The sequence below is a fragment of the Amphiura filiformis genome, chromosome 2 (assembly GCF_039555335.1).
Source record: "Amphiura filiformis chromosome 2, Afil_fr2py, whole genome shotgun sequence".
Classification (NCBI taxonomy): domain Eukaryota; kingdom Metazoa; phylum Echinodermata; class Ophiuroidea; order Amphilepidida; family Amphiuridae; genus Amphiura; species Amphiura filiformis.
This window is the reverse complement of record NC_092629.1, coordinates 71,866,349-71,890,163: the sequence shown is the minus strand read 5'-3', so window position 1 is coordinate 71,890,163 and position 23,815 is coordinate 71,866,349. Positions and strand designations below refer to the sequence as shown.

At 37.4% G+C, this 23,815-nt stretch overlaps 2 protein-coding genes and 1 long non-coding RNA gene across 3 annotated transcripts in view; 1 reads left to right on the top strand and 2 right to left on the bottom strand.

Moving 5' to 3' along the window:
- The first annotated feature begins 536 nt into the window (after window positions 1–536).
- On the top strand, window positions 537–3,307 carry LOC140136810 (uncharacterized). The gene is made up of 4 exons (XR_011856768.1): window positions 537–622; window positions 1,068–1,197; window positions 2,852–2,893; window positions 3,192–3,307. It is a non-coding gene; the product is annotated as an uncharacterized lncRNA (long non-coding RNA).
- A 4,668-nt stretch (window positions 3,308–7,975) lies between these two features.
- The window catches only part of LOC140142666 (basement membrane-specific heparan sulfate proteoglycan core protein-like), a 53,469-nt gene continuing 37,629 nt past the window's right edge, over window positions 7,976–23,815 (bottom strand). Inside the window, exons 9-10 of the mRNA XM_072164668.1 lie at window positions 12,095–12,419; window positions 7,976–8,655 (exon numbers count right to left, since the gene is read on the bottom strand). Coding sequence (XP_072020769.1) covers window positions 12,229–12,419 — 191 coding nt within the window. The 3' untranslated portion in view covers window positions 7,976–8,655; window positions 12,095–12,228. The remainder of the gene's footprint in view (window positions 8,656–12,094; window positions 12,420–23,815) is intronic.
- Window positions 12,518–16,221, bottom strand: LOC140171886 (peroxidasin-like). Its single transcript, XM_072195233.1, has 4 exons — window positions 16,050–16,221; window positions 13,998–14,270; window positions 13,406–13,675; window positions 12,518–12,816 (listed from the first exon to the last, which is right to left on the bottom strand). Exons 1-4 carry the CDS (start codon window positions 16,186–16,188, stop codon window positions 12,518–12,520), a joined length of 981 nt encoding a protein of 326 aa, XP_072051334.1. The 5' UTR covers window positions 16,189–16,221.

The window sequence follows — 23,815 nt, the reverse complement described above, 5'->3', positions numbered from 1 at the left end:
AATATTCAATAACGGACCGAAACCCCAAATCGTTATTCCTTTAAAACTGTTAAGTTACAGTTTAATAGTTTGAACCCAAACTTAAATTTCAAATGGAATCGGTCCACTAAGAGATAATAGTGGAACAGTACTGACTCTATTTTTCTCTGGAACGTATTTTGCATGTTCTACACCTACGCCACAATATGCTGCGAACGATCGAACTATAACTGTAAATCATGATCAATGATGCACGCTGCAAAGGAAAGAAATTAATAAATAAAACCAATGTATTGATAGCAAATTCAAATATATTTGACAACATCTTTTTTTTGTCGTAATCAATTCTGGCGTGTGCACTTATATTTCTTCTCTACATGTTAATATTGTATTTTTAATGTGTTGGATGCGTCCTACATAACACCTCAAAATGCAAATTACGTTATTCCAATAGATTTACGACAATAATGATCTACCTTGCCCCTATTTATACTTACGTTAGTGTCCGAGAATCCAGTCCCAAGATTGCATATGATTCTAATATTTGATAATTTCAGGTCAATTTTGTATTCTTGTATATCATCATCCGAAAATTTCTGAAACTGAAAACTAACCAGGAAAGGTCAGAAAGGGATCGAATAAGGTAAGTATTTAGAAGATACAAACATAAATTTATCAGGATTGTCAATGAAACATATAATTCAAAATTATTCTAAACAAATCCAAATTTGATGTCATATATATAACTCGATCAATGACAGTGTCGTACTAACTACTTTCTCAAATAATATCCCTGCTTTGAATGAACAATTCCCGCAACGGCTGCTTCCTGGAGGAGCTGACGTAGCAAAACATCAAAAGGAACCAATCCTAAATAATTGTAGTCGGAAATCGCAGCGGAGAACAGAAAAACAGCGATTGTCTCATAGAAAAGCGCGCAAAAAAACTTCTGACTATATTGGTCCCAAGCTTTAATAAGATTCAGTTCCCGTGTGTTTGCTTAAAAACCTGGGCTCAAAAGCTTGAGAAGTAGTGGCACATTTGATTCAACGTTTGAATTGATGATTTTGATATTTTCATTACCGAAGGGCAAGTATTCGAGCCGTTTTTATCCTGCTACCCCTTCTTGGTGTCACATGGGTATTCGGAGTGCTTCAATTTGATCAGACATCGGCCATTGTTTTCTCGTATCTCTTTAATATCGGCAATGGACTTCAGGTAAGGCAGTAATCATGCATACGTCACTTGTGATCTGTTGTGGTGGCCACCATGAATAGGCTTATGTCCTTCTAGGTATTCCATGGGTATTTGAAGTGCATCAATTTGAACATACAGGGTGAGTAAAAAAAAGTGCAATAGAGCAAAGAATCGATATTTATGTAAGAACCAAGTTTAACTTTCCCATTATTGAAAGTTTGTATAAATGCCACAGTCAATAGTCACCTTCTGTGAAAAAATGAGGTGACTCGCTACTACCGTTTAATTTTTATGAGTCCTTTTGCAGCGATACCCAATTTCATTATTTTTCCACGATATACCATGTATTTTGAATGAGAGCACACAATGCACGATAAAAGCACCAGCTCTGAAACTGACTTTAACTTAAATAAGGTTGATTTTTGCGTTACTTTAATTTTTTTTCTGTTCAAACAAACTTTCTTACATTACTTTAAGCCCTTCATACCTCACTCGCCTTTTAAACCACAATAGGACCAACTTACTGGATAATTTGCGCGCATTTCATTTCGACAATTGAAAACCCCGCCTACAAATACATATGTTTTTGATGGAGAATAAACATCTTTAAAGTAAAGGGAAAATGAAAATAACAACAAATATTGTTTCTTCTCCTTAAACAAGACCAAAGACAATAACACTTTGGGTGCTCCATTTTTATTTCAATGCCAATGAGGTTAAGAAAATGGCAGTTGTTCCAAATCTACCTTGCACAAAGTGGGATGACATTCAAATTTTAGATGTCTCTTGGACAAACATTAAAATTGGGTCTCGCTATAAAATGTGTCATAAAAACAAATCGGTAAATGCTAATTCCTTGATATTTTCACACAAATGATCACTAATGGATATGTTATGTATAAAATGTTTTAAAACCTAAAAGGTTCAACTCGGTTCTTAAATAAAAATGGATTCTTTTCTCTATTGCACTTTTTTGACTCACTCTGTATATAGGATAGTGGCTCTTTAAGGGTATACGATGTATTGTTGGTCGAAGCAGCAACAAAAAATGTAGTTCACAGCATCTTGTGAATGGTAGTGAGCTTTAGCAAAAATTACATTGCTCAATTCATAGCGAGCGTGTAGAAGAATTCGAATATCACAGATATACTTTTGTAGGTCCTGTGGCTCTTGAGTTATGTTGTAAAGAGGCCTGAAACAAGAACACTTTTGTAAAAAAAACATAACTCATTAACAACAATAAATTAAGCATGTTTTCAAAGTATATGATTTGTAGAATGAACTTTTTGCAAAACACCAAAGTGTTATTTTTCAATAATATATTGATTCAGATAATGGAAATCGATTTTTCCCCCTTAGACAACTGGCCTTTATATGCCACTGAACTTGTAAAATACTTTAAACCCCAAAAGGAAATTTACACTATGTACCTCTTTGCTGTGTTGAGATTATAGCTCAAAGACAAAAACGTTAACATTGTCCCTGGTCAATTACAACGACATTGAAGGAAGTGTATTTCTGACTCGGCGGGATTTGAATTTTGATATCTCCAAATCCTCAGCATGACTGAAATGTCAAATGTCTGGTTAACACTTTAAAGTGGTTCTTGTTGACATAACCGCACACATTTGTAAAAACAATGTAATTACAGTAGATTGTTATTTTCTATTTACAGGGGGTGATCATCTTTATCACACAGTGTCTGTTGGATGATGATGTAAGTAAGAATCCAAATCATCTTTTGATCCGGTATAATAATAATTATTATTATTATTGCATATGCATATGCTGATACCCGTCTCATTTACCCGTGTCAATAAATGTATTATCACTTAAACCAAACCGTTATTATTAGCAAAACAATTATTCAAAAGTAATGAGGCTGGAGTTGGCACGATATTTCAAATGAAATTTGATGATAGTGAAAAGTATTTACTTCGAAATGATAAGAAAACCGTCTCGTATTGTTTGCTCCATTGTTAATTATTGCTTAATTTTCAATTCTCCCTCATTAGGTGAAAGGTTTCCTGAGACAGAAATCATCTCGAGGACGGGTGAACTGCTCTGATAATACTGGTGGTACTAATGCACAATAACGAGGTCATACATACGCAGTATTGTTGATCGAAGCAGCCAAAAAATTGATTTTTATTGTCTAAATCAATATATTATTGAAAAATAAGACTTGTATATTGTGCAAAAGTTTATTCTGTGAATCATATACTTTGAAAACTTGCTTAATTTATTGTTGTTAATGAGTAATGTACATTTTACAAAAGTGTTGTTGTTTCAGCCCTTTTACAACATAACATAATTCAAGAACCACAAGACCTACAAACGTATATCTGTGATATTTGAATTCTTCTACACACGCGCTATGAAATGATCAATGCAATTCTTTTTACCAAATCGCAACAGTTAAAAATACTTGCTAGCCTTAAAAGATATGTAATGTGACCGTCCTCCACAAATGGACTGTAATGTTGGCGTTTTCACTTTTTAAAATATTGGACAGGTACACTCTGCTTAAAATAGGCTTTGCAATGATATATTACATGTCACTATTGCTTATTTGCAAAACAGTAAAAAATTCAATAAAGGAGTTCATTTTCTTTAAAGGACCAAAAGTTTAATGGACCAAAAAATTTTTCTATTTTTTGAGAAGTTTAATGGATAATATCTCAGAATAAGTACGGCATGCCGACAGCACATTCGTGGCGGATGGTTGAAAAGGTTGACATGGTATTTAACCTTTCAGTACATGAATTTCATTGCAGTTGGTGGATTTGATCATTATGAGTTAAAATGTAGAAGGGAAAACAAGTTCTCTTTCAAATTTTGGTATGGGAATTAATTATAATTCCCCGCTCACCTGTTAGACATGCTATCTTCCATCTGATATCGTTATTGCAGTTGCTCTGTGTAAGTTTATAGTTGAGATTAAACACACGTAAACATAAATGTTTTGTCTCTTGGTGTGAATACGGACGTAAGCTTTGGGTTATTCATATTCTTTTCGGTAACATGGTTTTTTATAGTTGATTTGAGGTTTACGATCTTTTATACTGTCCATACCAATAGATGTCCGTTGATGGTCTACAGAAAAGAGGGACGCTTACCAAATCAGTCGTATTATTCCTGGTACCTCGTTTAACAAGTGTCTCCAATTACAGAATAAATCAGCCGTGTTGAGGCAAGGAGTAATTACCTGATACTCTTGAACAAATTCATCAGGACTGTTCCATAAAACTGTATATTTTTTCATATACTTGTCCAAGTAGAACACACTTACGTGCAGACGTTTCGATAGCTATCAGCTATCTTTCTCAATGCTACTGTTGATGTGATGATCATTGAACAGCTGTTGTTGTTGCCAGACGATTTTTCCATCAACAGCGCGTCAAAGATGTGACTTAGGTTGTACTGGCCCTCGTCCCGGTTCATAGTGGTGCCTTGTTTTCTGATGGTGATGGCCTCCTTTATCCATCTTGTGTATTTATCACTCTCTTTACCAACGATCTTTGCCTCCTCCCAATTGATGACATGATTATTGTCCACAACATGGTCCGTTATCGCTGATTTGTGGATGGGTGATTGTGATGCTTTCCTGTTGGCTCTAGTAGGGATGTTGGTAGCGACTTTCTCAGCCTCATTTCTGTGTTCGTCTAGGCGCTTGCCAAATTTTCTACCGGTTTCACCTATGTATGTAAGCTCACAGTTTTTGCACGGAATTGAGTAAATGACGTCGGTAGAGTTGTGTGGCTCGCGTTTATCTTTGGGATGTACCAGAAGATTGCGTAATGTGCTGTGGGATTTCACGGCGGCATGAATGTTGTACGATTTCATGATTCTAGCAACACGCTCAGACACCCCTTCTACATACGGTAGCGTCACCAATCCTTTGGATTTTTTACTGTCGTACTAGATTTCTTTCCTTTTTGCTTGGGGTGGCCATTTTACTCTTAAATTTTTCCACACACCAGTCCGGGTACCCACATTGTTTTAGAGCACCTTTGATTATCTTCTCCTCCTCTTCCTTGTCCTGATCTTCCGTGACAATTTTGTCTTTTGGGTGTAGGGGGTGGTGGGACTTGAAATTCAGGTACTGGTTCGCGTGAGTGGCTTTGCGATAGACTAAGAGCTTTACGAATCCATCTTCGTGGCGAACAATAAGCGTATCCAAGAATGGTATCTTTCCGTCGGCTTCCTCCTCAAAAGTGAATTTGACTACGTATCATCCACTTGGTTATCAGTAAGCGGCTTAACTGCGCCTTTGGCTACAACTTCTAGAATGTCGTCGACGTATCTTTTCCAAAACTTGGGCTTACATTCAATGGGGCTGTCATGATAGCTGCTTGCTCAAAGTATTCCATGAAGCTGTTGGCTGCTAATGGAGATACCGGGCTACCCATCGCCGCTCCGAAGCGCTGTCTAAAAATCTTACCGCGGAACGTAAAGTATGTGGTGGACAAAATAAAATCTAAAAGCTCGACTACATCCTCCGCAGTCAGATTGAAACCTTGCGATTAGTTGAAGTCTTTAAGCCAGCGTTCTTTATTGACTCTTTCCGTCACTATTTCTAATACTTTGCTGATGGGAGTGCAAGTGAATAACGCGACTACGACGTGGGAATTAAGTATGTCCCCTTCATCGATGAGAATATCCACAAGCTCCTCTGCAAGATGACTTGAGTTCTTAACATGGTGCACTGTGTTCCCTACCATAGGGGCTAGGATATCTCGATGTGGCATAGCCTATCGTAGATGTGTAGTCCACTATGAGTCTGAGGGTGCATTCGGCTTCCGGATTTTGGGAGTGCAGTACAGCCTGGGAATATTCTCGGCAGTCGGGTATAACTGTTTATATTTTCCGTGATCTTATCTTCCTCATTTAGTCTGGAAAGAATGGCTACAAGCTTTCTCTTATATTTCTGTGTTGGGTCTGATGGCAACTCCTCATAAGTTTTTATATCACCAAGCAATTATCGGCGGGCAAAATAATGATGGAATCTTCTTTTTTTCTTAAGATCTTTAACCGCCTGTCTCTCGTCTTTAATTAAATTTGACTTGGGAGGCTTGGAAGATTTGAGTGCACTCGCTACTTAAGATCTAAGTTGAATCGCTTCCGGGCGGCGAAACCGCATAATTATTCTGGGTATGACCTAATTACCTGCTAACCTAATAGCAGTCAAGTTAGCTCAATCGATAAGGCGTTCGACTGTGGTGCGAGAGGTTGCGGATTCGAACCATGGCGGTGCCTATAGTACGCTCACGTGGAAAAATTGAGTTAGCTTGAAATTCCCCTGGACAAGGAACTCACTGCTAATTTGTCTCGTTGTAACCCGTACGAAACTCGGGGAGCTGATCCTGGTTGCGATGATTATTTGTGGAATTCTAGGGTGTGCGCTCTTGAAGCAGCAAAGTCTGATTTGTTAATGGTTTGTGGAATGATGTGAGGCCGTAGTGGTCAGCGACAACCTGTAAAGTGTGCTGAGGCTTGTGGATCAACGTCCAGGCGTTGTGCCTGTGTGTAGCACACTATAAATCACTGCGCTTTTTTAGATAGGTTAACTACCCACTTTTTAAGCTGTGTTCCAGTGAGGTCGGGTTCCGAAGCACCAGTAGGCAAGCCGTGTTTTGGCTTCTTGTTTTGGTCTCTCTCTGCCGAATTCTGCAGCTTCCATACATGGCGACATTTTGTTTTCTCGAAAGTGTTCTCGCGAATTCTCGAATTCTTTGTCCAGCTCCGATTTCGCGGGAATTACTAACTCCGATTTTTGACCTTTTAAATTGTCCAGTTTATTATCTATGACTCTTACTCTTTCGCGAAGTAGACTACGCTGAGCTTGCAAAATAATGTCTGTGGCTTTCTTGGTGTTGATTGGGCACTTTAGTTTGAGGCTGGGCGGAGTGAGGCTTAGATCGCGGCATCTGAGAGTGTAAACAAGATGGTTGCGATGACGGAGGATTTTACGTTCACAATTGTCTAAGTCACTTAGATGTTTCACGGTGGCTTTTCCATAAATATCCCGAAGACTCTTGGACAAATTCATCCGGACTGTTCCATAAAACTGTATATTTTTTCATATACTAGTCCAAGTAAAACACACTTACGTGCAGACGTTTTGATAGCTATCAGCTATCTTTCTTAATGCTACTGTTGATGTGATGATCGTTGAACAACTGTTGTTGATCGCTGCTTGGCAACAAGGCACCACTATGAACCGAAACGTGGGCCAGTACAACCTAAGTCACATCTTTGACGATCTGTTGATGGAAATCGTCTGGCAACTCCGTTGCCAAGTAGCGATCAACAACAGCTGTTCAACGATCATCACATCAACAGTAGTATTGAGAAAGATAGCTGATAGCTATCGAAACGACTGCACGTAAGTGTGTTTTACTGGGACTAGGACAAGGTGTTTAGACATATCGATATGAACTCGGATAATTGTTCAACATCCAGATTTGTGCGCTAGATGAGGGGTGGGGTTTGATAGCAGGATTTAGAACATCATCCGGTGGGAATGGATGTAAACAATGCGCTAACATTGTAAGATATTATGATTCTGTTTTGTTCTAACTTAATGTCCTTGAAAATGTACACGAACGTTTGACTGATGATCTTGCGGCAAAAGGTCGTGGATCTTAAGTCGACTCAAGATCCACGGCCTCTGACAACACCACCCTGTCACAGGTCAACGACCTTTTGCCGCCAGATCATCAGACGGCCTGAAGATGCACCTTGGATAAGGAGCGATACTGTAGCCTCTCAAATAAATGTGAGTCCAGTTGATCAGTTTTATGTTTAATTCAATATTTATTAAACCTGGATGAATGACAACCTTCACAAAGGTATAACAATGTTAGTCAATAGTTTACCATTAACAGCCTTTGCATGAAAAGCAGATATTAAAAATGAATGTCAAACAAGCCATTGTAGTTCTATGGCTATACATGCCAGCCCTTGCCCCCACTCAATTTCCATGGAAAATTAGAATTTTCAGCATGTTGATCCAATCGGCTTTAAATTCCTTATTGTTTAGATCATAAAATGGCCACTAATAGCTGTTAGTATAGGCCTAACGCCATAATTCTGATATAATTTTTCATATTATTTTTGCCCAAAATACACTCAACATTATCATCATACACATCTCTAATATACAAAGCAACACCATCACCATCTCTACATCTGTCCTTTCTGAGTATGTTGTGGCCTTGTAAATGTAACTCATTGATCATACACTCTATTTTCACCAAAAAGGATCATTTTAACAAATAACATCAAAAACGGCATAGTACATTCGCCTAAATTCATCATCATATGACCAATATTTAATACTGCACATTAATCCACATTGGCGCCACACAGAATGTCGCCTCCATGGTACGAGAAGATGAAGGGTAAATTATTGATCCACAAATCTCTCATGCAACCTTTTTACCACACCAATCTGCATTTCTGTAATCTTCTATTCTGTAATTTACAAACAAGGTGACAGAAACATAAATTAACATATGTGACATGAACTGATCTACTGAGGCAAAAGTATTGTGGAACGTATCAATCATTACAGTAAAAATTCACGCACATTGGCTTTTTGCTTTACTGCAAATTTCGACGTACATAGAGAGCTCCTCCTCTAAAAATGACGACAAGAATCAAGGGTCCGTGTCCTTATTTACTGGTGATATTTTTAAGAGATTTCACTTTTAGTTAACTAAAATTCTAGTTATGTTAAGGCGTGGGGTATGAGCGACCTTGAAGGTTAAAGACCACTAATAGGCCTGGGCGATACATTGAAATACGACGAGGAACTATTTGATTTCATGGCATTCGAAAAGACTGCATTAAAATCGCTGAAATTGATCAAGTTATATAGCCAAAAAAGTACTTTTTAGAGTTTGATGCTTCAAAATGGTACATTTTCTCTCATTATATGACATTTTGATGTAATAGTACCAAAATTCATACGCACGGCTTCGGTTTTTAGTAAATAGTCGCCTTATCATATTGTAACTTTCAGCTTCGAGGGCGCACTGTCATTTTAAGGTGTTTACGGTTCAGTGCGTTAAAACAAGAAAAGTCTCAGGTCAACCTATGTTGAATTTTTGATCATTTGGCATCTAAATCATATAGTTTCACCTGATATTGGTGGCATTGAACTGTGAGAGTTCTGAATATGAGAAAATTCCACCCGAAATTAGGCATTTTCCCATTGAAACACGTGTAATACATAATTTAACCTGAAGTACAGGTATCTGGAGAAGGAAGCAACGAGTTACCCCAAATCACAGCGACAGGTAGTGACTTGGCCGCCGAGTGTTAATATATATTTATTTTGGAAGGTTCGTGTTTGTTTTGAATTTTGGGGCGTTTTTCCAAAATTTCATATTTTTGGTGATATTTCAAAAAAGCGACATGCCAAAGACAAATCTTTTTGCACATACTTTGTTATTGCTAATACAACTCTTTTCTGCATACCTACGTTACAATTCGTTTTGGTGATTTAGTAATATTATAAATTTTGTGACTGCATTTTGGCGTTTTCGATGCGATTTTAGGCTTACCATGATTTAACGTTGATATCTGGTCTTGCTCCTTTTATAATTTCACTTTGATCGTCGGCTTTTGTAAATAACAGAATGTAGATTGGCTCTGAATAAGTCTCGTAGTCCTCTTGGTGGGTTTTTCATGATATATTTAGTTTGTATTTGCATGTAACAACCCAAAACCGACCTCTGATTTCAGGGTTGAAGGCTGTTTTCGGAATACTTGTGGACTCAAACAAGTGCACGAGTGGCGACTATGGTTTTATACTTCCCGCATTGATGATTGCGTCTACGCCCAACAATATACTTGGTTACATGTAAATGACCAGGGATAGACCCTTAGATTATTTATGCGCCTTTCTATCATGCAGTATCTTTAGCCGCAGACATGTGCCCGTGCCATGTGCCAATATTGCGTAACGTTAAAGGTTAATACATTTCTTTGACTTCGAAGAAACTGTGTATGGCCTAGCGGCCTAAAGCCTAGAAAAACTAATTTATAATTTCTTTTGTATTATTTATTTGTTTATTTATTTATTTATTTATTTATTTATTTATTTATTTATTTATTTATTTATTTATTTATTTATTTTATTTATTTAATGACGTTTTGGGGCTCGAGAGAACGGACACATTTATTTATTTATTTATTTATTTATTTATTTAGTTATTTTATTTATTTATTTATTTAATGACGTTTTGGGGCTAGAGAGAACGGACACATTTATTTATTTATTTATTTATTTATTTATTTATTTATTTTATTTTATTTATTGAATGACGTTTTGGGGCTCGAGAGGACGGACACATTTATTTATTTATTTACTTATTTATTTAGTTAATTAGTTATTTTATTTATTTATTTATTTAATGACGTTTTGGGGCTCGAGAGAACGGACACATTTATTTATTTATTTATTTATTTATTTATTTATTTATTTATTTATTTATTTATTTATTTATTTTTTGTTTGATTATTTGATGATTGAGTGAGCAGATTTATCGATTGCTACTTTAGTTGTGGGATTTCTAATTGATTTTGAATGACATCGTACATTAGTATTGATTTTTTCCGTTAAGCATTATCAAGAATTAATATCACAGGTTTTAGTGCAGATAGAAAGTTGGCTTAGTGATACTATCCGTTGATTCAGAACCAGAAGGTGCCGGGTTCTATTCCCACCTATGGCTATTTTTTTAAAGACTTGGAAAATTTCTGCAGTAAGTTTATTTGACGGGCGATCTCAGTTATTCATTTTCTGATGGCTGTGCCTCTTACAGGCACCCTCCCTCTGGAATCCAAACCACGTTTCGCTCATTACACCTCCCTTAAGGGGAAGCTGCACTGAAAAAAGTGATTTTCTAAAGTATTTGACCTGTGCACTTGTAAATTGGTGGGAATGTGTGTGCTGATCAAACTTAGCGATTCCAGCCAAAAAATGATCGTCGTTATAACGGTTGCCATGGTAACGGCGGCCATGTTGGATTTTCACATGATGTCGTTGCGCGTCATTTTTCTCAGTCGTTCTTTGGTATTTTTTCTGAAATTTGTTTTATTTGACAAATTTAGGTCTAATTAAAAAATGTATAGAGGAATTTTCAAAAAAGGTTGTACGGTTACGCTACGGTGCATTAAAATTGGTAAATTTGGGCGGTTGGGGGGACAATGAAAAAAAAAGGGTCGTTTCCATGGTTACCAGATGTTTTTCAAAATTTCCTTCTATAAATATTTAGATACAGGTATGTCCAACATACTTGCCAAAAATAAGCTCAAACAGATACACCATTACCAAGAAAAGTGATGCGCAAGGTAAAAAATGATGCGAAACAACATCTGGCAGAAAATGGCATTTTAAGTCTAGAAACACTTAATATGTTAATTAGGCAGCAATTATGCATATCAAATGTTATAAAATCATGTTTCTGACAACAATAACATTTATACTAATTATTAGCACTCTTTATAGACAATAAACATATTACATTATTCAGAAATTAATTTTTAGCTGGAAATTCCTTAAATATCGCCCCTTGAAAACAATACAATACATAAGAAATACATTACGTGTATTAGTATAGGACAGAATTCAATTCGCGACTTTTTCGCGTCATGTTGTTCCCTTTGATTACTTGCAACTTCTGAACCAAATGTCCGATTTGAATCAAATAAAAAGCAAATAAAGGCCCAAATTCTATAGATTTTTAATTTAGAAAAAACATAAAAAGACTAAAATACCCCTATTTCACAACAATCCTGGTGCAGCTTCCCCTTAAGAGAATAAGAATACTATTATTGAACCCGTTATGTTAGTGAGCATCTTAAGCTACAAATGTTAGAATGATCAAATTACAATACTTCTCACCATTAATACACGCAACACCAGCGTCTTCCCCATGTCTGCAGTTATGTATTCCCCAACCATTATGCACACACTCTTCTATGTAGTTTTCTGATCCTGAACAATTCGTATTATCGAGCCAAATAGTACCATATCCTTTACCAAGCTTTCGTTAATGGTCGTGCGCTAGCGTGTGGGAGTCCTAGTTGACGACATATTACCGTTGCGTCATTCGTACCCCAATTGTCATCACACACTGTTCCCCAGGTACCATTGTGAAACACTTCAACTCTACCTTCATTCAGGTTGTTTCCGCCTACAAGACGGATTGAATGTCGTCCAGGTATAACTGAAACAGTAGAGAAAATGATAATATTATTTAGGCACGAGAAACAAATTTATGTATAATAATGTTGTAGTTTAGATTTTTCTCAGTTATCACTTACACTATAAAATAAAACACTTACATTCTACAATGAGGACAACTTGAGATTGTTGTGAACCAACAACATTTGTAGCTGTGCACCGGTATGTTCCAGCATCTACAAGCTGCACGTTGGGGATGGTCAGGAAATTGCCACTACGAGAGGCTGTAATGGAGAGTTCTCCATCAACCTTGACCCAGCTAACCACCGGTGGTGGGTCTCCTTCAGCGTGACAGTCAATGGTCACAGATCCACCAAATGGTACCTTCTGGACGACTGTGTGGACCACGGTGTGGACCTGAATGGTATCAGACGGGGCAGCTGCAGTGGAAACAAATAAATAACAAGATAAATATTAAGAATAAGCAAATTGACAATTCCATGATTAAGATTGACTTTGTATAAAGTCCTTAAAGTTATCTGCAAGTTGAAATATAACAACGCTTGTGGTACGGATGGTACTGTAATTGATTATATCAAGGATGCTGTGGACACAATTTCCTTACTTAACGTTAAAATCTTCAATCTCATTTAACTGGTATAGTTCCTGACGACTGGTGCCTTGGAATTATCATTACCATATTAAAAAATAAAGGCTCCCCAAGTGAACCAGACAATTATAGATCCATTTCAATCCTTTAGTTGTTCTAGATAAACGAAAGTCTTACCAAATATCTTGATTGTTTGGGCAGGTAGGTTTTAGAAACACTTTTTCAACTCTCGATCAATTTTTTTTCACTAAAAAGAATTATTGATATATTCAAACACAGAAAGAAAAAAAAACCCTTTGCTGTGCATTTCTTGATCACTCAAAAAAGTTGGCATAAAATTAATTAACAACGATATCAACAAACAGTTCTTTACTTTTCTTATTTCTTATTCTTCACTCCAATGCACAATTTGAACCTACCTTGATCAACCAAGAGTTGTGCGGTAACGTAAGATGACCCTAAAGAATTGACACCATTACACCTATACTCTCCAATGTCCCTGTAGTCCACGTTGGAAATCAGAAGACAACCATTCTCAAAGCGAGCTTTTGATGGGAGGGTACTATTTTCCCTGGTACATGTGATCTCTGGTGGTGGGTCACCGGTGGCTGTACAGTAGAAGATTGCCCTCTCTCCATCATTGATGGAGATGATTGCTGGGTCAATGGAAACCTTGGGTGTTTTTGATGCTGTAGGTCAAAAAGGATACAGATATTCGACCCTGTTAACATGATTAATAGAACAATGATAAGAAATAATGAGCATGACTGGCTTATGTCGGGACTCAATGACGCTCTATCCTCAAAAAATATTAGCATTTGGAAGGATATTTTGCTTTCCCAAATTGTAGACAGTGTTGCTATGGGAAATTGGGACCAATCTATTCCCACATAGAGAAAACATTAGCTTTTTTTGGTAAATTTTCATCAATTTTTATGCTTCAAAAATGCAATCTTACTCATTATGTTCCCATCCATGTGACGATTTATGGTAATTTTATATGCTACGTGCCTGTGACATATAGAACGGTACGGACTCGCACAGTACCAGCCTTATTGTTAGCTTCACAGCAATACTCGGCTTCATCAGATCTTTTCGCTGAAGGAATACGGAAGTAGCCATCAACAAACGAGCTATCTGGACTGACGACGCCACCCTGTCCTCCAAACCAACGTAGTTCCGGTTTTGGAGATCCTGCTGCTATGCAGCGGAATTCTGCAGCGTCACCCTCTGTGACTGTGTGGAATCGAGGCTCTATATTTACAATTGGAGGCTGGGATGATGCTACAAGTAATGACAAATAAATTATTATTGAAGTGAAAATATGGTTGGTTTTGTAACAACTTGTATTATATTAGTTTTGTTGTTGTTGCATTCTTCCTTCCTATGAACGGGGTGTACCTCATAATGTTTTTCATCTGTCAATCTAAAACACGTGTGTTGACACCCAATTGACGTAATCGCTCATCATTTGCGCTCATTTTAGAGATAGAATTGTTAACCCACCACCTTACCCAGGGTAAAGCTGATCATAACATTTAAGCACAGGGGTGGGGGAGGGGGTTGATTTGCTCTTGTGAAATGGTTTTAAGCGATATCGACTAGATAATAATGAACATAGTAGTTAAAATAGACGGTTTTAGCCGAAAAATAGTTTTCCCAATAGTTTTGTGCATAGCTAGAATTTCTGACTTTTACGAGCGCTCGCTCATGTCATACCAACAACACGTGGACCATATGCACAATTTCGCGATGATGCGCTCACATTATGATGTCATAGCTATACATTAGTATCAAATAAAACAGTATATAGCGTTCAATATAGGGAGGTTGCGATCCCCAGTGTGTAAATTGCAGCAAAAAAGCAACTTGGTCATTTCTTCTTTTATACTTGTACGCCTTTATCCAAGTGCGCAGACGACGACGTTTATACGGCGATCACGATAATCTCGAGGAGAAAATGGACAGAGCGGTCGAGGTGGACAAAGCCGTGGAGAGAACAATGGACAAACATCGATCTAAATTTGACGACCTGTTTTAGTACGAGGACGAGGAAAACGATGAGGAGTCTGCCATAGACGAAGGCAATGATGATTAACCCGAAAATACTTTAAAGGATAACAAAGTAGAGAAACAAAATACAATCGACTCTTTAACTCGTTATTACCCTTTTACGTTATGCAATTCGGTGCAAAATTGACGCATTTTACGCATTATGGTTGCCCACTTTTACGCACATACGCCTTTTCATTGCACAATGATGCGTTTTTACGCTTTTTCGTTACGCGTTTGACGCAGTTTGACGCATTTCCCCGCTCATTTGCTCAATTCATTCATCATTTTCCCGGTCACTGGCCCAATACACTCATCATTTCCCTGCTTATTGGCTCATTTCACAGTTGGTTTCCTCATTTCACTCACTACTCACCGATTCTATTCACTACTCACCAACTCATTTCACTGCTCAGTGACTCCTTGACTTTTAATCATTCCATGCTTATCCGACAGAGTTTTGCTTTAGGTTGGTGAAATCCGATACGTTCGTATCAATTTTTATGCCTCTATAATGACTATCGAGCGTCATCGCGGCTCGTCAATGTTGACATTACATACGGTCGTTTCGTATCTCCTCGTCGTCGTGTGTAAAGTCTGTGGAAATCTCTCGTCTGGCTGAATCGTCAATGTTGACATTACATGTTACCCATTTTTAGACCTTTCATACGGTCGTTTCTTATCTCCTCGTCGACGTGTGTAAAGTCTATGGAAATCTCTCGTCTGGTCAATATTGGTTTATAGACCTCGGAAGTGACTTTTGTGGTAGAACAACGTCCCGGGAGATTAACGTCTCGGGAGAATAACGTCCCAGGGTAATAACGTCCCGGGAGATTAACGTCACGGGATAATAACGTCGTGAGAGAATAACGTCGTGGGAGAACAACGTTGTACTTATCGATTGGAAATGACCTTTGACCTCATGAATATTGATAACGCTAAAAGAGACCCGTATACTACTATTGACCCTTGTGGATTACATGAACCTTTAATGATCCATGAATTACGTACATGTTACTATGAGTGTAGCATATCCTCTGTCAATCGCATGCATGTTAGATCCGGTACACACATATCTGCCACTGTCTTCTAGGCTGACATTAGGAATTGCCAGGATGCCTCCTAAATCCGTAGCACCTGGTTGTAACATACTTCCATGTTTGGACCACGACACCACATAGGAAACCTGAAAATTATCATCATTACCATTATCTATCTAGACCTTGAGGGTCTTTATTAAAATTATGCAAATAAGCAATAATAATTAATTATACAAACATGTATATGAAAAAAATATATTATATTATTACAAATACAAAGGCTCAATTTTTTGATAATGAACACCAAATATATTCATCACTTCATGACCTACAAAGTGCTTTTAACCATTTAAGTATATTATTTTGGCCCTATATATATTTTGTTTACGTTATCTTAGTAACTCAGATGTGTGTTTCATAACAAAAGTACTTGATAGAATACATTTTCTTTTGCTATACCATCAATTACTGTGCTTAGCCATGCACGCTAAAATAATTTCTTCCACAAATTGATGCTAGCCAATAGCTAATTTAATACCATGTAGCTTCTATCATGTGTTGTTTGGAAAAGAGATTTCAAAGGCTATAGGTCATCATAGGTCAGGTTATAAGTCACTTTGTTGATTTCGAATTTAGGCATCCATTTTGAACAACATGTGATAGCATAATGAGGCTCCGATTTTGATCAAGTTAGGTAAAGTATGTACAAAATCACAAAAGTGAAGCATAACTGGTGGTATAGGTGACGAGAAATGCAAGATTTGTTCAACTTAACTGTAGTTTAGTTGTGGAAACCTCTTTCCTATGACTTAATTAGGTTTCAGCAAGTTAATGTCGCTAGTTTAAAATACAAAATATAGCTCAACAAGGAAAATAGAAAAAAAATGAACCAATTCGGTTGATGATAGTTGTGGAGCACTGACAATCACCAAGTTCACGAAGTCATAAAAATATTTCACATATCAACATTACTTCTCCAATGTGTTAGCAACGCGTATCCAAAAATAACAAAGGTTTCCCTTTGGCTCAGAATAAAACAATTACTATCATAAGATTCCTTTAATGGACCTTTACCTTTAACATACGCTGTGATTATATTCCTATCATGTTTATTTCCAGAAATAGATCATTTTAAAGAGGGCTGCATATATCTTATTTGTGGGCTGAAAATAGCATAATCTAGCGTATCCGTAAGCCATTTTTTAAATACTAGCTGTCACCCGTGCTTCGCTGTCACTATCTTTCGCGGTCACTGCAATACGTGGCAAATGGTACTGATATTTTGGTCCGGTAAATGTTTTATTTGATGTGATTAGTGATGTGAGGTTACCATTTAGAAATAGAAAAGCAAGGTGGATTTAAAAGTTCACATCATGTAGCAGATGTACACAACTTTTATTCACATTTCCTGACAGAACTGTCAATGATATACATGAAGTTACACAGTTTGAATGCATGTACAATGCTGATCATATAAGCCTATATAGGATTTCCATTCTCGTTTGATCCCATTTGTACATGTTCAAGTGTGGTCATTTATTGTACATGTTCAAGTGACGTCATTATTACACCCCTTTACATGTTCAGATGTGTGGCAGGTCAATGCTTGTTGTTATGTAAATGAGATGTTAACTCCAAAAAGGACATTGATCCTGTTGAGTACATAAGTGATGCGATCAAGCAAAATCAGTCGGAACTCGGAAATATTGATTTTGAGATATAGCCAAACAAAAGTCATGGGGGGAGTGAATATTTTGGCAAGGCAAAAAAAAGGAGGGAACAATGAATTTTTGGCCAGTCAACGAGGGGGAGGGGAGCGATTTTTGGCACGCAATGTGGCGGCAACTTTTCAAAAATATATTCAAAAATGACTTGAAAAATGGTAGGCCCCTACGGAAACGTTCAGGCCTAACCTCGTGGCCTGACTATTGCACACGTGCATGGGATGAATTCGGAGAAATATGGACACTTGTATTTTATTGATTGGGGTAGGGTTATGTTATGATTAGGTGGCTCAAAATAGATCAACAAATTACGGTAAATCAGGCGCGTGCAGTGGGCCCAGGGAGTGGGGCTTTGGGGCCTGCAACCCCGGGTCTTAAAAAAAATGAGGGAGACAGAGAGAGAAGGGAGAGGGAGGGAGAGGAATTGGAGTGACAGAGCAGTGGCATAGCCAGGCCCTTTTTTGGGGGGAGGTGCTGATTTTGAAAAAGTGGTTCTTTTTTTTCCAGGGGGATTTTGTAAAATTTGGACCTTCTTCACAAACTTTGGACGTTTTTTTGACTAAAAAAAGCATAAAAAACATATTTTTTTGCTCGCTACGGTCGCAAATTAGGATTTTCTTGAGGACTTTTGCCCCACCGCACGGCCCCACTCTGCGTACGGGCCTGGGCATAGCCAGTGGGGCAGTATAGTGCCCCCTAAAAAATTCAAGGGCGGAAAAGGGAGGGAAAAGGAAAAGGTCTACTTTTTCGGTCTGATTTCCCAAAAATTGAAAGAAATATCCCGACAACTGAAAACATATATAAAATAACTGCCAATACCGGGACGAAAATGTTACAAAAATCAGGACAAAATATTAGCAAAACTGGGTTGAAAATTTTGTTTTGACACAGCCACCCAGGCTCATTTCAATATCCGGGGATTTTAGGCAAACGAAAGGGGAAAAGTGGAAAGAAAACAAGGAAGAAAACAAGAAGAAACGAGGAAGAGTACGTTCTAAGTCATTGCGCATCATAATTATGTTCATGCTTGAAATTTGTGACACGGAAGTCGCATCCACTGGAAATCCATTCTAAAATACATATTATGCATTATCATGACATGGTTATATGGCCTATAGGCTATGCTTAATCATGATGGTCGGAAAAATAAGTTAATAATAGGGGCCTAATGCAAAATGATGCACCATTTGGCTTTTAGTTTGAGGATAATATCCCCCTCACAAGTCGGGTCCGTTGAAATCTGTTATGCCCAAAATAATACGAATAATAAGTGTAAACTTTTACACCAAATGATTTTATTGTGCATTTCATAACTTTTTAAAATAATTCTCCAACTTCTGAGGGAGCACATCCCCCTCAGGCACCCTTCTCCGTCAAAAAAGAAAAGGCTAACTTGCAAGTATCCATATAGGCCTAATTGAGCAGGTTCATACCCATGCAGAAGTCAGGTCCGCAGGAAATTTGTTAGGAATTATAGGCCTATCTTTCATAGATATAATGACTATAGGCCTATTATAGCACATCCCCCTTAAGCACCCCTTGCGTCAAAACAGAAAAGCCTAAACTTAGGCTGAATTGGAGGAATTATTGAGCACGAGTGTTCATATAGGCCTAAAACTAAAATTCGCGGCTCAGTTTGAAATCTGTAAAAAATATAAGCTCCGAAAATAACCAATAAACAGTTTTGATGTGTCCTGAGAATTGAAAGTCTGCAAAATGTCGTCGAGGGAGCAAAGTTTTTTGTAGCATTCTCCGATTTCTCACGTTAACTAGAAAGAGTGTATCCCGAGCCCGCGATTTAATTCATAAATTGGATAGTAAAATTAGCAGGAGCTAGCAGGCACTTGGGCTAGCTACAACCCTGATCATGCTGATTAGGCCTACTCACAAAATTATTCCCGTTGCGCCAGTTCACGTTCACAATATCGTTTGCGGCTGGGTTTTGAAACTAGCGAGTATGTGATTTATGAGACGTCTTTGAATTATGATACTGTCAGGTGACTCGGCACTGAATAGTTTTTGATATCAGAGACGTCTTTGAATTAGCAGTGCCCCGAACTGATATAACCCTGCTCCACTTCCTTGAAGAACAGTATCCTGGTGTCCTGTCTCTTTATAGTGGCCATATACGGAAAGATTATACTGCGACATGATGCAGTCATGTCTACAGTAGAATTCACCACGACCTTTGCAGGAAACGCAAGGAAACAATGGTATGTGGACCGTTGTTCACGAAATGAGACAATGGTCTGCTTTTTGTTAACCAGCATTCTTGAAAATGAGCAACATAATGATTGTTGACTTAACACGGTTTGGAAATAATTTCTTCATATTTTTGGTGTTATCTGTCGTTTACATATCCTTCCTAAAACACAAAAGTGGGGCTATTTCCAAACACCTAAATTAGCTAAAAATTTAGGACATGTTACAAAACTATATTTTCTAGAATTTCATAGAATACTTTAAATGTAGCTTGCACCGTTTTTTTGTGGCATCCTTCAGAACTGAGCGGTCCGTTACCAATATTTTCGGTCAAATCTCCATTCAATTAACACGGGGAGTTGGCTAGCTATGAGCTAGGTGTGCCTTGCCCTCACTCATATTTTACGAAATTGCGACTATTTCTAAATATCTAACCTAGCTGTAATTTTAGGTCATGTTAGAGAAATATATTTGCTAGAAGTTTGGAGAATACTTTAAATATTGGCCGGTTATTTGTCACACAGTGATGTTAACTAGGCAAATGCATATACTTCTAACATACACTATTTGTAAAGGTCGCGCGTCAATGGTGAGAGCACTGTGTATTGTGTATAGGAAAACGGACAGTAACTGCAGTATGATATCCATCGATCTTGATGGATATGCATTCCGTATAATAGTGCGGCAATAACCGGTATTGGTCTGTTTATATAGACGACCAACACCGTATAATATGTACTTTTACGCTAAATACAGGATGATCTTTCTCACTATAAACATGCCCATAGAGCGTGTTTATAGTGGTGTACGGTATTTATACGGTATCCTTATACGAATATGGGATTCACGACTACTTTTTATCCACCACAATGAAAACAAACGAGGGGGTAAACTACTAGCCTCGTATTCGTTATGAATTCGGCAGAGTGACGAATCGAGAGTTTTGAGCAAATTGAGTTACTGTATGCTTATGATTATGTTTCAGGTTATCTTTTATTTCCACCAAAAATTAATGGTAAATCTTACTCACCGACGTAGTTATTGCAATTTTGATTTGGATGAATCGCGCCAAAGTGCTATAAATGAACTCGGCAGAGAGACGAATCGTATACTTAGCTGTACAAATCATGTTGATCTATAGTATTGTATAGCGGGAAACCCCGAATTTTCTATACTACATGTCCTATACTAATATATTTGATACCAACGTATAGCTGTAGGTATCTTCTATCCAGTGATACCAAAATAAGTACAAACATTCCCACACGTGATATTGCTGTGGTTTAATAATGTGAGTGCGCGCCCGTGAAATTGGAAAATCCAGGAAAATCATACATTTACATGCAAAATATAGGCCAATATTGTTATTTTTGCTTTAAAATCCTCGAGTTTTTGCTAAATATTACAGGGATGACTATTTATAACTAAACTGGCCTCAAAAAGAAACTTATAATTTTTCACAAGGTCATATCTTAAAATCCTCTCTATAAAAATGAACAAAAATTGCACATAGGATTACTTCAATACTCTACTAACACATGTCAGTAACCAAGCAGTTGTCCAACTGACACAACAGCAACATGCACTGACATGGAACACCTTCCTGGACCAAAATTCACATCCCAACAGATTTCCTTTGTTGGGTTCCAATTATTCGCCTGTACATGAACAAAAATTACACACATGATAACTTCAATACTCTACTCTAAACACATGTCAGTAACCAAGCAGTTGTCCAAGTGACACAACTGTAAAATGCACTGACACGGAACAGCTTCCGGGACCACATTCACAGGCGAATAATTGAAACCCAACAAAAGAAATCTGTTGGGATGTGAATTTTGGTCCAGAAAGGTGTTCCATATCAGTGCATTTTGCTGTTGTGTCAGTTGGACAACTGCTTGGTTACTGACATGTGTTTAGAGTAGAGTATTGAAGTAATCCTGTGTGCAATTTTTGTTCATTTTGATGGAGAGGATTTTATGATATGGCCTTGTGAAAAATTATAAGTTTCTTTTTGAGGCCAGTTTATTATAGCAAGTTAAGTCTACATAGCCTTAGGACAACCAGTAATTTCTACACAAAAGCCCCAAATCAAGACTGCGTGCTATGGTTTACACGTAGTTGAATGCGTATTCGACCTTTCTCTGCGCAGTGGTAGATACATTTTGGATACAGCATAAAGCCGAATAGCTGTTTTGAGGGATACAGCCTGTCTCAAAAAAAAATTGTGCAGGTGAAAAGCGCCCTCTCTGGCAATTAGAAAATACCGTGGTGAAATAATGCTTACATCAACATCAAGGGTGTAGTCTTAGCTCTCTGTTCAATTTGCTTATTTTAATCTCGAGATATGTTTAGTTAAAGACGAAAGGGTAAAATCACAATTGTGCCACTTTTACTAGGGAAGAGAGCTTTACATGTAACAGTGATAGCATCAAGTTTATAAAGAGTTCCTTCATGAAATCAAAAGAATGCATCAATTACACAATACAACATTTTTGACTGTTTTTACTGTTTTATCATGATGCAGGAATGATGATTCTCTTTTTCCACTTAAAAGAGATAAATAAATATTTCACATTCTGCTGTAAAAATGGATTTCACATTCTGCTGTTCTGCATGTGCATGTCAATGATGGTAAATACTGTTCTCTTAGTCACTTAAGACATGTTAAAAGACAAACAAATATTGCGCACTTATACATGTTATAGGTTAATGAACGCGTATTACTTGTTGGGAGAGATATTAGATAAAATAATGCACGCGTGCTGATAATAATGCGTCTAATGCATGCGCCCCGAAAGGGGGAGTGCATTAGACGCATCAACATCAGCTATCATTGATTTACATATACAGCTCTCTTCCCTAGTAAAAGTGGCACAATTGTGATTTTACCCTTTCGTTGTTAAATAAACATATCTCGAAATTGGAACAAGCAAATTGAACAGAACAAACGGCATTTGAGAGCTAAGACTGCGCCCGTGACGATGATGTAAGCATTTTGTCACAACGGTATTTTCTAATTGCCAAAGAGGGCGCTTTTCACTTGCACAATTTTTTTTTAGACAGGCTGTATATCGATTATTTCAGGACATGCAAGTATTGCCAAAAATTCGTGTACATTCACTTCTACAATATACATTTCAAATGAGTGCTCACGAATGTTCTAAATTTTTAGAAGGACCAATGGAATGGTACCAAGATTTTCAAACGCCGCTTACTCAGAACAGCAATTTTGCGTATTCGGCACTCTGCCGTGTTCATAACGATATGATGCCTACACAGTGAATATGTCCTCCGTTACTGATGAGTACGATGAAGGTATGGACACGTATTACCAATAGATCGATATTACACTTAAGCTTAAAAAAGTTAGATTTTTAAGCTTCCTCTTAAAATCACACCAGACCATTTTATATAACAGATGGTGTCCAATACCTTAAATTTTACAATAATTTTGACTCTAATATAAAGCATTTTTAAGTTTATTGAATTTATTCGGAAGTAAAGTCCCATTCTTGAAGACCCGTCTTTTGGATAGGAATTCATAAAGTAGAGAGACGGTGGAAAAAGTTAGTCGTTCGTAATTTTTTTAGCAACACATAAACTTTCCCAAATTATATACATGTAGAGAAGTAGCTAAAGATGTAAATCCAAAATACGACGCCTTTTATATTAAAAAAACATGTAGTACTATTGTTCAAGTAGGATGAGGCATGTAAATGTTATATTTCATATGGCATGACTGCATGGCCCAGTAAAAACAAGCTAAACCATTTGCGTGTCATTACGTATGCGACACAGACCAAAT